General features: G+C 40.2%; 1 protein-coding gene across 1 annotated transcript; it reads right to left on the bottom strand.

Moving 5' to 3' along the window:
- Nucleotides 1-558: 558 nt before the first annotated feature.
- Nucleotides 559-8,108, bottom strand: sirt7 (sirtuin 7; the record flags this gene model as incomplete). Its single annotated transcript, XM_016509939.1, has 8 exons — nt 559-1,329; nt 2,308-2,414; nt 2,524-2,604; nt 4,007-4,243; nt 5,981-6,079; nt 7,329-7,395; nt 7,517-7,587; nt 7,995-8,108. Coding segments are annotated over 8 exons (975 nt in total), but the record flags the coding sequence as incomplete, so codon positions are not given.
- Between the last annotated feature and the right edge of the window lie 6,336 nt (nt 8,109-14,444).

Here is a 14,444-nt window from a genome sequence, read left to right on the forward strand (position 1 = left end):
TACCTAGTTAATTAAGTTAATGAAATTCATTAATTCTTTTAATAGTGGACTGAAATAAAGCATTCATTTTGAAAGTGAAAAAAGTGACGTGACATGTGGCCAAGTATGGTTACCCATACTCGGAATTAGTGCTCTGCATTTAACCCATCCAACGTGCACACACACAGCAGTGAACACACACACACCGTGAACACACACCCGGAGCAGTGGGCAGCCATTTTTGCTGCAGCACCCGGGGAGCAGTTGGGGGTTCAGTGCCTTGCTCAAGGGCACCTCAGTCGTGGTATTGAAGGTGGGAGAGAGCGCTGTACACAAGCGTTTTAGCACTTCCTGTTCTGCAGGTACGAGACTCGAATCCACAACCTTTGGGTTACGAGTCCAACTCTCTAAACATTAGGCCACGACTTCCCCAACGTTCCCATTTTTACTCAATCCAGTAACACTGACTTCATGTAAACAACTCTAATCTAAAGTCTAACTCAAACGATGAAAGCAGTCATTTACTTGTCCACGTGTTGTTCTAAACACATTACATACAAGACGTTCAGCAGAAGGCCATGACTTCCCCAACGTTCCCATTTTTACTCAAAACACTGACTTCATGTAAACAACTCTAATCTAAAGTCTAACTCAAACGATGAAAGCAGTCATTTACTTGTCCACGTGTTGTTCTAAACACATTACATACAAGACGTTCAGCAGAACGTTCACGCTGTTCTTTACAGCAACAATTTCATTTTGCAAAGCATTCTGGACATTCTGCATTGTTTTTTTGTTTCCCCACAGGTTTTGGAACAACATATAAGCGAGTAAATGACCATTTCATATTTTAGGTGAAAAACAACAACAGCAAAAATTTCAGCCGTTCTCATAAAACTGCTGCCATAAGAATCATATATTGCTTCTTCTATAAACCTGAGATTGGAAGTAAAGTGCACTTAGCCAAACCAAGCCATCATGTAAACCTGCTCACTCTGCTACAAGTTATTTAAACAGCTATATATTTTCAGAAAAGCAGTTATCTGTAACCCATGAGGTTATAGCATCACGTTCATCAGTAAAACATGTATTCAAGCAGCGAGTGTGATGGGAAAGGACACTGTCCTAACCCAACAGAGCAGCTTCAGGAACTACACAGTCTTCTTTTTCCTCCGTGCTTTGGCGTATCCTCTTCCAAACCAGCCTCCCTGAACCGTAGCTTCACCCTGAGCCTGTGTGTCTGGCGAAGCGTCCTCCAGGGCAGCAGGTGGCGCTATCTCTTCACGAGTGTGGCTCTTCTGCTCTTGTGGACTGAGGGGTTTAGCCAAGCTGAAGATGGGGTCTTGTGATCTTTTATTCGTACAAATTACAGGCAATATTAATAACCGACAGCTGCTTCGGATGAAAATATATGACTATCAGGCTTGAGGCCATGTTATATGAGGAATACAGAGTGCCAAAAACCTAAAAAAAACAAGCGTTTTAGCACTTCCTGTTCTGCTGTCTTGAAGTCAGTGGCTGTGTCTGTCAATTATTCACAATGTAGCACGGTCTCTCTTACTGTACTGCTTAGTGCTTAGAGAAATCCAGTCAGGAATCCATGCAATCGGGTATTTTGTATGAGGGTAGAAGTTTACCCCACAAACATTTTGCAACAGGTTTACATTTATCAAGCAAATTTGCTGCGTTGACCAACAAAAAGCTGCATGGTTTGAAAGTGACTTCTGTCTGAGCTCTGCTTCATGCATCTAGTGCTGTCAAACGATTAATCGCGATTAATCGCATCAAAAATAAAAGTTTTTGTTTACATAATATATGTGTGTATTGTGTATATGTATTATGAATACATCTTTTACTAATATTTCAATTTGTTTGATGATCTGAAACATTAAAGTGTGACAAACATGCAAAAAAATAAGAAATCAGGAAGGGGGCCAACACTTTTTCACACCATTGTATATAAATACACACATGCATGTATATATTTCAGAAAAATATTTTATGCTTATACATTAAATATATGTATTTATAAGATAAATTATACTATAAATAGTATATATTTATAAATAAAATTATACTATAAATATAGACGTAAATATTTTTTAAATATATACTGTATGTGTGTGTATTTATATATATATAATAAATATACACAGAACACATAGATATTATGCAAACAAAAACTTTTATTTTGTATGTGATTAATCGCGATTAATCGTTTGACAGCACTAGTATCTACACTATTGGCAGTGGAAGTTTTTGCCTGCTAATGTTTCTGCACCTTAGCAGTATATTAGACACATGAATTCAGTGTTAAGTGGGTCTTGCCTGCTATAAACGGGAATTCCCAAACCCAGCTCCTCCATCAGAAGACCCATCACAGCATCACACTTGCCATGTATTTTCAGAGTAGCCAGGTTATCTTTCGGTGTCCACTAAAATAAGGAAAACACACCAAGCTGTTAGATCATGTTAACCGAAAGCCACATTTCATTTGATGGAAAACAGAAGAATTAAGAGCGGTTTTATGAAGAGAAATATTACCTGTAGATTTACAATGTACAGCTTTGGTCTTTTGTTGGCTGGTCTGTTCATGCACCACAAGCACGAGTATTTCTTCAACACCTGATGGACAAACACACAATACATGGCATCAGCTGCATTATTTAGTACACAACAATGTCATTTTGACAAATATTGCAATATGTTCAACTTTTAAGATCTTGTATTGCTGCTGCTTGCATAGAAGCTTAAATAACATATGAAAAAAATACCAAGCAATGCCTCCAAACTACGTCAGTGCATCTAGCTATACATATCTATGGTACCAGTAGTTTAAGATTGAAGCCACGCCCCTCTGGATTACATAATTTAAAGAGACAGTTCACCCAAAATTAAAATCCTGCCATCATTTACTCACCCTCGTCATTCAAACCTGTATGACCGACAGTGGAGCATAATATATTGGATCATTATATATTTTGAATGTATAACATAGTGATGGGCGCTTTTGAAGCACTGCTTCGTGAAGCTTCGAAACCTTTGTGAATCATGTGTTTCGAAACAGTGGTTCGGAGCGTGAATCAAGTCAAGTCAAGTCAAGTCAACCTTTATTTATATAGCGCTTTTAACAATACAGATTGTGTCAAAGCAACTGAACAGACTACCAAAGTCACGTGATTTCAGGAAACGAGGCTTCGTTACATCATAACTGTTTCGAAAAGTCAATGGTTTTCCGTTGGGGGGAGGGGGGCTGATCTCTGTAAACCAGCGAATCATGCGAGTCCATTGAGCCCCCCAGTGGCGAACCATTGAACCAGCGTCTATGATTTTTACCTGATCTCAGATCAGTTTCATCAATTTGTAGACATTTTTAACGAGTCATTTGTGTAACTAAAAGGATGAGAAGTAGTTAATAGTCTCTTACTGGCCTCAATACACAAGCTCTCCATAACACAAACAAAACAAGCCCTACAAATTAATATTAAATAGTTTAAAAACCACATATTATACTGACACTTCATATGTAACGGTATTTTATTATTTTTATGGCATTTAATGTATTATACTTTCAATAAAAAAAATTGCAATGGGTTTTTAAAAGCTGTTTTTATGCATGTTTTAGCTTGAGTTTTTGTTGCATTTACACACTTTTGACCAGCAGGCGTCATTAGCGTGTGGTGTTTCGCGCGCTTCGAAACAGTGAATCATTTTGCGAAGCAATTGATTCGAAGCTTCGAAAAGGTTAGTTTCTCCCATCACTACTAGTATAACATATTTTGAAGATATTTTGTTATTTAAACACTTTCAGTTCCCATTGACTATCAAGATATGGCCAAAAAAATACTATGGAAGTCAACTGGAACCAAAACTATTTGCTTACCAACATTCTTCCTAATATCTTCTTTTGTGTTCAACAGAAGAGTCGGTCACACAGGTTTGGAACGACATGAGGGTGAGTGAATGATGACAGAATTTTCATTTTTGTGTGAGCTGTTCCTTTAACCCGCTCCAGTCACACCCTCACCTTCAGACTGGAGCCCAAGCAGAGGATGAGGTCGGCCCGCTGTGCCGCCTCGGCGGCCCCCTTCCAGTTGAGCGGCTGCTCCAGGGTGCCACGCTCACCGAAGTGCACTATAGTGTCTCTGAGCTGCGCTCTGCAGTGAGGACACAGGCGGCCCGTCCCGTGTCTGTGCAGAGCCGTGCGCTCCGTCACGTCAAACAGCCGGATAAACTCTCGTGCTGGAGAGCAGGAATCACACACCTGTAGAAGGGAAGAATAATAAACAAAACATTGGATATTATAGGAACGGATTTTAAATAATGTTTTTTCCTCAACATTGGATTTTGTGATCTTTGCGCTATCCTTTAAGACAAATGAATCAAGACACTTTCACTTCAAAATTTAAATAGTTGTATCTCGGCCAAATATTGTCCTATCCTAACAAACCACACATCAATGGAAATGATGTATACATCTCAATTTTGAAAAATTGACCCTTATGACTGGTTTTGTGGTCCAGGGTCACATAATGTTTTTTTTTTCTTAACTCTAAGAGCCATCTTTACTAAACAGGGCAAATTAGCGCGAGAGCGCAATTACAAAACAGCACCGATGGGCGTGGAAATTTCTTCGGGTGATTTACTAACAATGCGCACATTAAAGAACACGCATCTCATTTACATATATACCAAACGCAGCGCAAATTAGCGTAATAGCAAATAAAGAAGCCACAGTACGTTGAAAATAACCAGAGGCCAAAAAAATGAAGGTTTGCTAGAAGCTCTGATAGAGCTGGTATTGCGTGACTCCTAGTTGAGGGTTCAAGTCGTCTTTTATTTCCTGAAGCAAATTAAAAATAGCATGGCTTGGCAAACAATATGATATGCAAACGAAATGTGGTGTTCTGGCATTCCAAATAAATTAATACGTGGAAAAAATCCTCTCCCTTCTACCACGCGCTCTCTGTTCTCTGCGGTGCCTCCTCCTTGAGCGGCTGCTCCAGGGTGCCACGCTCACCGAAGTGCACTATAGTGTCTCTGAGCTGCGCTCTGCAGTGAGGACACAGGCGGCCCGTCCCGTGTCGGTGCAGAGCCGTGCGCTCCATCACGTCAAACAGCCGGATAAACTCCCGTGCCGGACAGCAGCAATCACACACCTGTGTGACGGATGGGACGGCAGAGGGGAAGATACAAAAAAAAACAAAAATATATTTTACAAACGGTTTCGAAATATATAACCCTGGAGCACAAAAGCAGTCTTAAGTCGCTGGGGTATATTTGTAGCAATAACCCACAGTACGTTGAAAATAACCAGAGGCCAAAAAAATGAAGGTTTGCTAGAAGCTCTGATAGAGCTGGTATTGCGTGACTCCTAGTTGAGGGTTCAAGTCGTCTTTTATTTCCTGAAGCAAATTACACATAACATGGCTTGGCAAACGATATGTTCAGATAATGTGTTCTTCTGGCATTCAAAATAAATTAATATGCGAGGAAAAATCCTCTCCCTTCTACCACGCTGTTCTCTGCGGTGCCTCCTCCTAGCAAAAATAATTGCAGCCATTTCAAACGCAAAATAGTTTAAAGACATGCTTTTTTTGGGCATTAAATAATGGCGAAAATACCGGTAATTTTTTACAAGCACAAACGCTAGTACGTGTTGCGTGATTCATTTGAATACTCTCCTCCCATCAATTTTGCGTCTGAAAGGGAAACTCCTACAAATGCATATTCAATAAGATCAGGCGCAAAAATAACTTGCGTCCACGCCTTTTCACCGCTAATTCGTCACTGCGTGTCTAATAAATCCTGACAGTACTATTTCAACGCCAAAAGACGTTTGCGCTGGCGCAAGCTGTTAGTAAAACTGGCCCCATAACTGGGAGTAAAAGACTGTATTCTACATTAGATTTTGATATCTCTGTGCTATCCTTCAAGACAAGTGCATCAAGACACTTTCACTTTAAATATATGACAAATGTCGCAGATCTCATTCGCAGACCTCAATGAACATGTTTCCGTGGAGTTCAGAGAGAGCGTGTCTGGGCAAACCACTGCGCAGGTGAAGACCATCACAGTTCTGCGAGACCACATGCTGAACCTGCAACAGTTAAACATATTTCTATAGCACTTTTCACAAAACACCTCGTTTCAACACAGCTTTACAGAAAATCATAATGTTTGTAATATCTTAATGCCTTATAGTTGCATTTAGCTAGACTATATTGTAGAGGGGCGATAATAACATTTAGTTACACGTTATAATAATATAGTTACAAATTAGTTACTTCGACACTATTTTCCTGTTTAATACTGTAAAGCTGCTTTGACACAATCTGTATTGTAAAAAGCACTAATTAAATAACGGTGACTTGTATTGTGCAAGCAGTAGAGATTTGCAATATATGATATATCGCCCTACACGAGTATACTTTATGTGTGCGGATACAATGCTGGGTAGATTACGTACAAATTGTAGTCTGTTACTGATTACAGATTACATGAAGAATACTAGTTAGTAACGTAACCTAGGCTATTTATTTTAGGTAATGTATTCGGACTACTTTTTTCAGATTACTTTTTTACCTAACTTGTTTTAAACTTAGCATTCATAATCAATGATACATTTCATATTTATTTGTTTCATACAGAGTGTTTCCCCCCAAATTTAGAAGCACGGATTGCAAAGTTATTTATATGACGTTTACATGAACATTCCATATTGTAAATATAGTCAAAGATAAATGGTATGACAAACAGTCGGATTTTTGAAAAGGAAACTTCAAACAAGAAAAAAAGAATTAGAATGAATGAATTATAAATTAACTGCTATTGTGTGAATAATATGTAATCACGTAATCCATAAAAAAGTAACTATAATCTGATTATGAGCATTTTAAGTACTTAATTTTTGGAATCTGATTACGTAATCCAGATTACATGTAAACAGTTACTGGATAGATAGATAGTAGATAATGACTTTAATAACTCTGCTCCCAAATATTAGAATATGTAATTTACTGTACCTTCTGATCAAACTGCAAAAAAGTACTATATAAAAAAATGGCTATATCACCGGGCGATAATATAATATAATATAGTTTGCCAAATATTAGAATATGTAATTTACTGTACCTTCTGATCAAACTGCAAAAAAGTACTATATAAAAAAAATGGCTATATCACCGGGCGATAATATAATATAATATAGTTTGTTTTCCGCCGATATAACAATCAAGCTATTGAGATTTGCTATACAGTACAAACCGCTCAATGTCAGTGTGCTGTATGTATGCGGGATTCTGATCATTCACAGAAACATTACACACAAACCATATGTCGTCACTCACCATCTTCACTTTGTGTAGCATCCAGATGCACATGTGCGTGAGAGTGGGCTCAGCTCGATCTGACGCACTGACGGATGTTAACATGTGGCAGAACACACCCGATCAGAACAAAAACAGTAGGCAGGGCTAACTCTTAAACTCTAAATCCATATTCTAAACAGGAACCACTGTAGTAGTGTATCCCTCACCTCACAGATCGGCCCTTCTGCAGCTGAGTCCACACGCCACTGGGCCCCCGATAGTCTGGGATGGAGGCGGCCTGACGAGAACACACAAACCTACACAATTAACACAGAGATGGACAACATATCTAATATTTACAACCATTTACAACTCAAAACTGAAGACGTAGACGTACTCTCCAGCCACAGCTGTCAATCACCACTGCAACACACTTTTCGTGACGTTGGTTCAACTTTGCTTTTTGAACCAGAAGAACGAAATTAATCCCAAAAAATGAAAAAATAACCACTTTACCCTTAATAATAGAAATAATTAGTGCTATTGTTGTTATCACTGATGTGCAACCTGTTCATATGTGTTAACACCTCAAAAAATGTGTTTTAGGGTTTCATGACACTTCAATATTGTTTTGTTGGTAATACTAAAATGAGCAATGGTTTTAATGCACTCTATCTAGCCACTGTGTTTATGAGACAGACGCACCGTGCTGATTCCTGCTCCGGTGTAGATGACCACATGCTTGGCCTGCTGCAGCGCCTCCGCCAGCTGCTTCACTTTAGCCTTCAGGCTCTCAGCATCATCAAACACCTGCAACCATCACAACCACACTTACATCACCAGTCAATACGAGAAATAGCTCATGAAATACATAGTACTCATCAAACAGAAGGTGAACTGCATTGATGGAGATTCTGACAAAGCCACAGGACTTGAGGAGCCTTTGGATTCAATCGTAAATGAAATCGTTAATTGCAAAAATAATACAAAGTATCATTTGTTTGACATTATAAAACGGAGAGTTCCGGTCCTTGATTCTGATTGGCTGAGCCGCGTTCGAAGCTGTTGTAAATTACTCTACAGACATACAGCTTTGTTTACTTCTGTGTGTTGCTCGGCAACCACTTTGTTGCAACCACAACTGTTTCTGAGGAGCTACATTGTTTGGTGGAAGAATACTGTTTTTATTAATATCATTACACTTTATTTGCTCAGTTTTATTCTGTGAAACCTTACTACGTATATGGAATAACCATTTTATAAAAGCAATAATCCCCGTGAAGCCGTGGTTTACAGTGAATTTGTAACAGCTAAGGGGCATGTTAGGCAAGACGCGAAGTGCTTATTGGGGCTTATTGCTTCAACAAAATGCCAGATTTATAATTTATCACTGGATGTAGTGTGTGTCTGGGAATGTATTCAAGCTACACCTGAATGAAGGACAGCTTTTATTAACGGATGAGAAATTCAAATGTATGTTTAGTATCTGTATCAGGGTTTCTGCAGGTTTTATGTAAATCTAAGTAAATTTAAGACCAAGTAAAGCAAATTAAAGGAATAAATTGAAGGGAACCCATTATGTCAACTACATCTAAGTGTAAATCTTTAGGGAGCACACAATAAGTTGTATTAGACACTTCAAAGTTGGAAAATATTAATTCATTTTCCATAAACAGATAGATAATAATGTTCTTCAATCTTCATCAGAATTCTGACTTGTTTTCAAGTGCAAATGTCCAAAGATTCAAGATTAAGACACTTATAAGTCTTGTTTTCTGTGAAATTCAATCAAAATGAAGTGTGTTCATGATTAAAACAAGAAAAAACATCTGTCAATGGGCTCAAGACTATTAAACTATAGATGCAAACTCCTCACCTTTCCTGTTTTTATGAGATGTGGGAACAGTGAAGAGAGAGGGCAAACATTATGCATTTTAGGTCTAATCAGCCAATATTGTCTTAAATAGCCTGCATAGCACTTCATCTTTTATAACATGGGATTTTTACCACATATATTCAATCTTGATTTTTGTAAAATTTTGCAATAAGATGTTACATTTGATTTTTTTTTTGGGCGTGAAAAATTACAGTTTTTGACACATAAGGTAATAAAAAATATTTTACAAAATACCTTGAAGTAACTAAAAATGAGCATGTAAAGCAAATATCTTTAAAAGAAATTCTGTGTGGAGCATGCCCCCGATCTGCCCAATGTTCTCACCTTTTGTCCCCTTTACCTGTTCGCATCTCTGTTAAACTGCTTTAAAGGGGTCATATGATGCGATTTCAATTGTTCCTTTCTCTTTGGAGTGTTACAAGCTCTTGGTGCATAAAGAAGATCTGTAAAGTTGCAAAGACTAAAGTCTCAAATCCAAAGAGATATTCTTTATAAAAGTTAAGAGTCAGCCACGCCTACCTAAAACGGCTCGTTCTAACACGCCCCAACATACCTACGTCCACTGACTGTGAAATAACACTGGAGCTCCTTCAAACACTGCAAGAGGCTTTCAGAAAATCCTTCCGAGATTTCTTCATTTCGTTGATTACACGGTGGAAGTGGCACAAAACCACCGACTTTCATACTGTAACTGTACTAGCAACGGCACTTTTTGGGCACAAACTGTGGTTAGCATGAACATCTTTGTAGGGTTTAACTGAAGATTAGCTCTGTAACGTTACTGCTCTGTGTTTCGGCTCATGCGAGTTTATTATAAAGACGTTATGTGTTATTAATATAATGCGTCGTGTTCATACCGTCTTCACCGTCTGTCGTTGTTTCTCTCGCTGTATTATTTTCGCCTTTTCTCGCTGTTTTCTTTCTGCTCGCGCAGACGAGCCGCTGTTTGTGTTCGCGTCCATGCTGGATCTCACCAGTGACGCCGATCTCGCGGGACAAAACGAGATTTGCACGAAACAAGTGAGAAGTGGAATGAATGAATGAACAAATAAATAAATATTTTATTTTTTTATTTTATATTTACCAGCCTGACAGAGATGGTTTAGCTGGGTGACTCTTATCTTAATATAATTTTATTTTCAACTTTTCAATGTCTCAATTTTCAGTATTTTGTTGATATGTCTCTCTTTTGGAGCCCACTGTACATGCAATGTTATTTTCCATGATCCAGCATTATGTGGCTCTGTTTGGGTGTAATGTAAATCTGTGTACCAGATGCCGGAGCAGTTTTTACAAGCTTGTTCTGTGTGTTTCCAGGTCAGAGATGAGTACAGGCAGGACTATGACCCCGCCAGGGGAGGTTATGGGAAGCTGCTGCAGAAATCTTGAACATGCCTTCTGCCAAATTTTTTTTTTTAAACATTTGATTAAAAATGTATATGAACAGGATTATGACAGGGACGGGGTGCACAGTAACGGATCCAGTTTTTTGTGTGTGTGATGATTAGAGTTTAGTGCTTTAGGAAACTCATGTAGTCTGGCATGTGTAGTCTTTCTTTTTTTAATAAAGTGTGTTTTATAAAAATGCCTTGTTTGACTCCCACTGTTTGTCTTGAGATGAACCCAGCATCTACTGCATGCATAATCTCAGATGTAAAATGCGTTGCCAGTGAATCTAGTCTGGTTTGCTGACACATAAACTATTGCAAAAAATTTAATTAATGGTAATGTCTGATTGCTATAACAGGAAATCAGAATAGTGCACTGGTTAATTATCAGCACTGATATAAAAAAATTTACATTTTGGCTCTGTTCACACTGCTGGCAAATGTTGCCCAAATCCAAATATTTTATTTCCGTATGACAACGCGCTGCGCAGGTGTTGCCAAGTCCACAGTTTTCCAGCGGAATTGGGTTACTTTTTCCACTTTTGCCGCGGGTCATTTTTCAACTTCGTGGGCTGAAGTGACCCCACTAATGTGATATTTACCACCGGAACATGATCGGACTAGTTTTGAGAAGCAATTTGGCTGATTTTGTGAAAATCTGTATTGTTCTTTTGTGCATGCAGGTCAGTTCAGAACCATAATCGGTTCACACTGGAAATCTGATATTGGCCACAATGTGAGCAGCTATACAAAAAAAAAAAAAAATCGGAATTGAGCAGTAAAGGCTTGCAAGTGTGAATATAGCCTGTGTAATAATTACTGCACAACGCCTTGCATTAATTTCAGTCATTACATAATTGAACTTCAACCCATTCCAATGTATATAAAACTATTTTATTACTTGAAAAATGATTCTAAACTATTTAGACATGTCTTAAATTTTGATAACAGGGTTGCAAAAATTGTTAACATTTATTTTACACCGACCTTATGAGTTGGAAAATCAGCATTTTGTGAAGGTTAAGCACCTCCTTTCATACGCATTTGCAAACACAATAACAGACACAGCACTGGTTATTCAACATGGTTTTATGTATTTTTAAATAATGATGAAACTAGTAGTCAGAAACTCAGTCTGAGGTTATGATTCGTTGGTTCAAGTAACTAAATGACAGTATCGCTCTTGAATGGTGGGTCACTGACAAAAGTATAAATCTACTATGCTGACATATTTTTGTACCAAACTGCATCACAAGGTAGAAAAGATGACTCAAGCACACACAACCGCAACAATCAGCATTCTCCTATTCTGCTCGCAAATTTCAACCCGATCTCATGAAATTGCGTATCAATAGCACGAGTTTATGTTTCGATTTGGCATACTGTTTATATGCAAAAATTGTCTTTGGCGTGCATATGATACGCAATGGGTAGGATTAGGGTTGTGGGGTAGATGTGTATGCACGCGAGAACGCTCTCGGTTACTCACGTAACCTCGGTTCCCTGAGATGAGGGAACCAGACATTGCTATGGGAATGACCCTTTCCTCCAAATACTTCTGAAGCCTTATTGAATCACGCCAGTGAAACTGGCCAATGGCGTTCAAGCGCGGGAAATATGAGGGGCTCCCACTCTATATAAAGCAGCGCTTGTACGTCATCTATTCAGAATCTTGACTGAAGCAACTTGGCATTCTAAGATCATGAGCTAGGTGACACGGCAATAAGAGCAATGTCTCGTTCTCTCATCTCAGGGAACCGAGGTTACGTGAGTAACCGAGAGCGTTCCCTTTCAATTCTGTCACTCTACATTGCTATGGGAACGTATAAAATCCCGCCGTGTCACAGCGATGGAGCCTGGCTTGACTAAGTATGTCAAGTTTCACATACGGAACCGTAATGAGAGCGATGATATTGGCGCTCTTGTTAAACACAGCTCAGGTCTACAGGACCTAGTCGAAACCATGTAAAAGTCAAGGGGGGGTGCGGCCACTAGACAATGGCGCGTCACACCAGGGGCAGAGTTAATGCTGGTAAAACAGAGAATATGAAATGGCACCGGCGCCATCACATATATAGACCAGTTGAAGTTTGTTAATTTCAATGAAATTGTGTGTTATGATCACTGATCTATAATTGAGAACATTATATAAATCAGTGGTTGTGATACAACGGCTGAACCGGTGCTCAAATAAGCAAGAGTATGATGGTGATCATGTCCTAAAAGATGTGATGAACTATATCATAACAATGTGATGAGCTGATAGGGAGCAGCATTGGATTGGTGGCGCGTCAGTACAGGGGTGTATACGACCTGGCCGAAACCACTTAGGCATGCAGCTCACGTTATCCCCTCGAATGCTACCCCTACCTGAATGTGGAAATAAGCATCCTTTAAATCCACAGAGATAAACCAATCTCCCGGTCTGTTGTGTGAGAGGAGCGTCAGTACAGGGGTGTATACGACCTGGTCGAAACCACTTGGGCATGCAGCTCAGATCATAACTGAGGCTGAGAAGGCGGGTGTGCCGCTCGCACTGACAGCACATGTGAGGCAAGCGACAACACATCTAGGTTATAAAACCTCGCGAAAGTGTTGGGTGACGACCAGCCTGCCGCCATGCAAATGTCCTGAATAGATATGCGATTTGCCCAGGCCCACGAGGACACGAGTCCGTTGGTGTTGAGTGGGCCCGAACCCCTATAGGACATTCCACGCCCTTAGAGCTATAAGCCAAAGCAATTGCGTCGACGATCCAGTGTGACAGCCTTTGCTTGGACACAGGCAGGCCCTTTTATGCGCCCTCAAAAGCATACAAATAGCTGCTCCGAGAGTCTGAACTGTCTAGAGCGCTCGATATAAGTGCGCACCGCACGTACAGGGCACAGCAAGAGTATTAAAAGCGGCTCCGCACCGGCCGGTGTTTCGGAGCATAAAGCAGATAGTGTTATGAACTGTCTAGAGCGCTCGATATAAGTGCGCACCGCACGTACAGGACATAACAAGAGTGTATCAAGCGGCTCCGCCCCGGCCGGTGTTTTGGGGCGGAAAGCAGATAGTGTTATGACCTGCGCTATAAATGGAGTCAAAAGCACTTTAGGCACATAACCTTTTCTAGGCTTCAAGGTGAGTCTGCAATCACCTGGCCCGAATTCAATACACAAGTCGTCAATTGACAGCGCCTGCAGGTCCCCAACTCGCTTAACAGAGGCCAGTGTGAGCAGGAGCGCTGTCTTAAGAGAGAGCGCTCGCAAGCTTGCTGATTGTATGGGCTCGAACGGGGGTCCCGTGAGAGCTTCAAGTACAAGCGCCAAGTCCCAAGTGGGTAGGGTGGAAGGGCGAGGAGGGTTCAGCCTTCTTGCTCCTTTTAAAAATCGTATGATCAGGTAATTTCTGCTGATTTGGCGATTATTGACGTGCGCGTGAAAGGCTGTTATAGCAGCCACATACACTTTCAATGTGGATGGCATACGACCACTATCAAATCGCTCTTGAAGGAAGGCAATTATTGGTATTGGGAAGTTATATGGGTCTTTGCCCTGCGATACGCACCAATTTGTGAAAATTCTCCATTTATGTGCGTAAAGATGCCTCGTGGAAGGAGCTCTAGCCTCAGAGATAGTGTTCAACACGTGCTGAGGAAGTGCATCTGTTACTGGCAAGCCCCGGGACAGTCCACGGGGGGACTACCAGCATCTCTACTAGTTCTGGGAACCACGGCTGGTTAGGCCATTTCGGTGCCACTAACAGAACAGATTCCCTTTCCTCTCTGATTTTGCAAAGCACGCGAGGCAGAAGCTTCACTGGAGGAAAGGCATACTTGCGTACTTTCGGCCAGCTCTGAGCTAGTGCATCCACTCCCAGGGGAGA

This window comes from Sinocyclocheilus rhinocerous, unplaced genomic scaffold (assembly GCF_001515625.1).
Source record: "Sinocyclocheilus rhinocerous isolate Xijiao unplaced genomic scaffold, SAMN03320098_v1.1 scaffold3797, whole genome shotgun sequence".
Lineage (NCBI taxonomy): Eukaryota > Metazoa > Chordata > Actinopteri > Cypriniformes > Cyprinidae > Sinocyclocheilus > Sinocyclocheilus rhinocerous.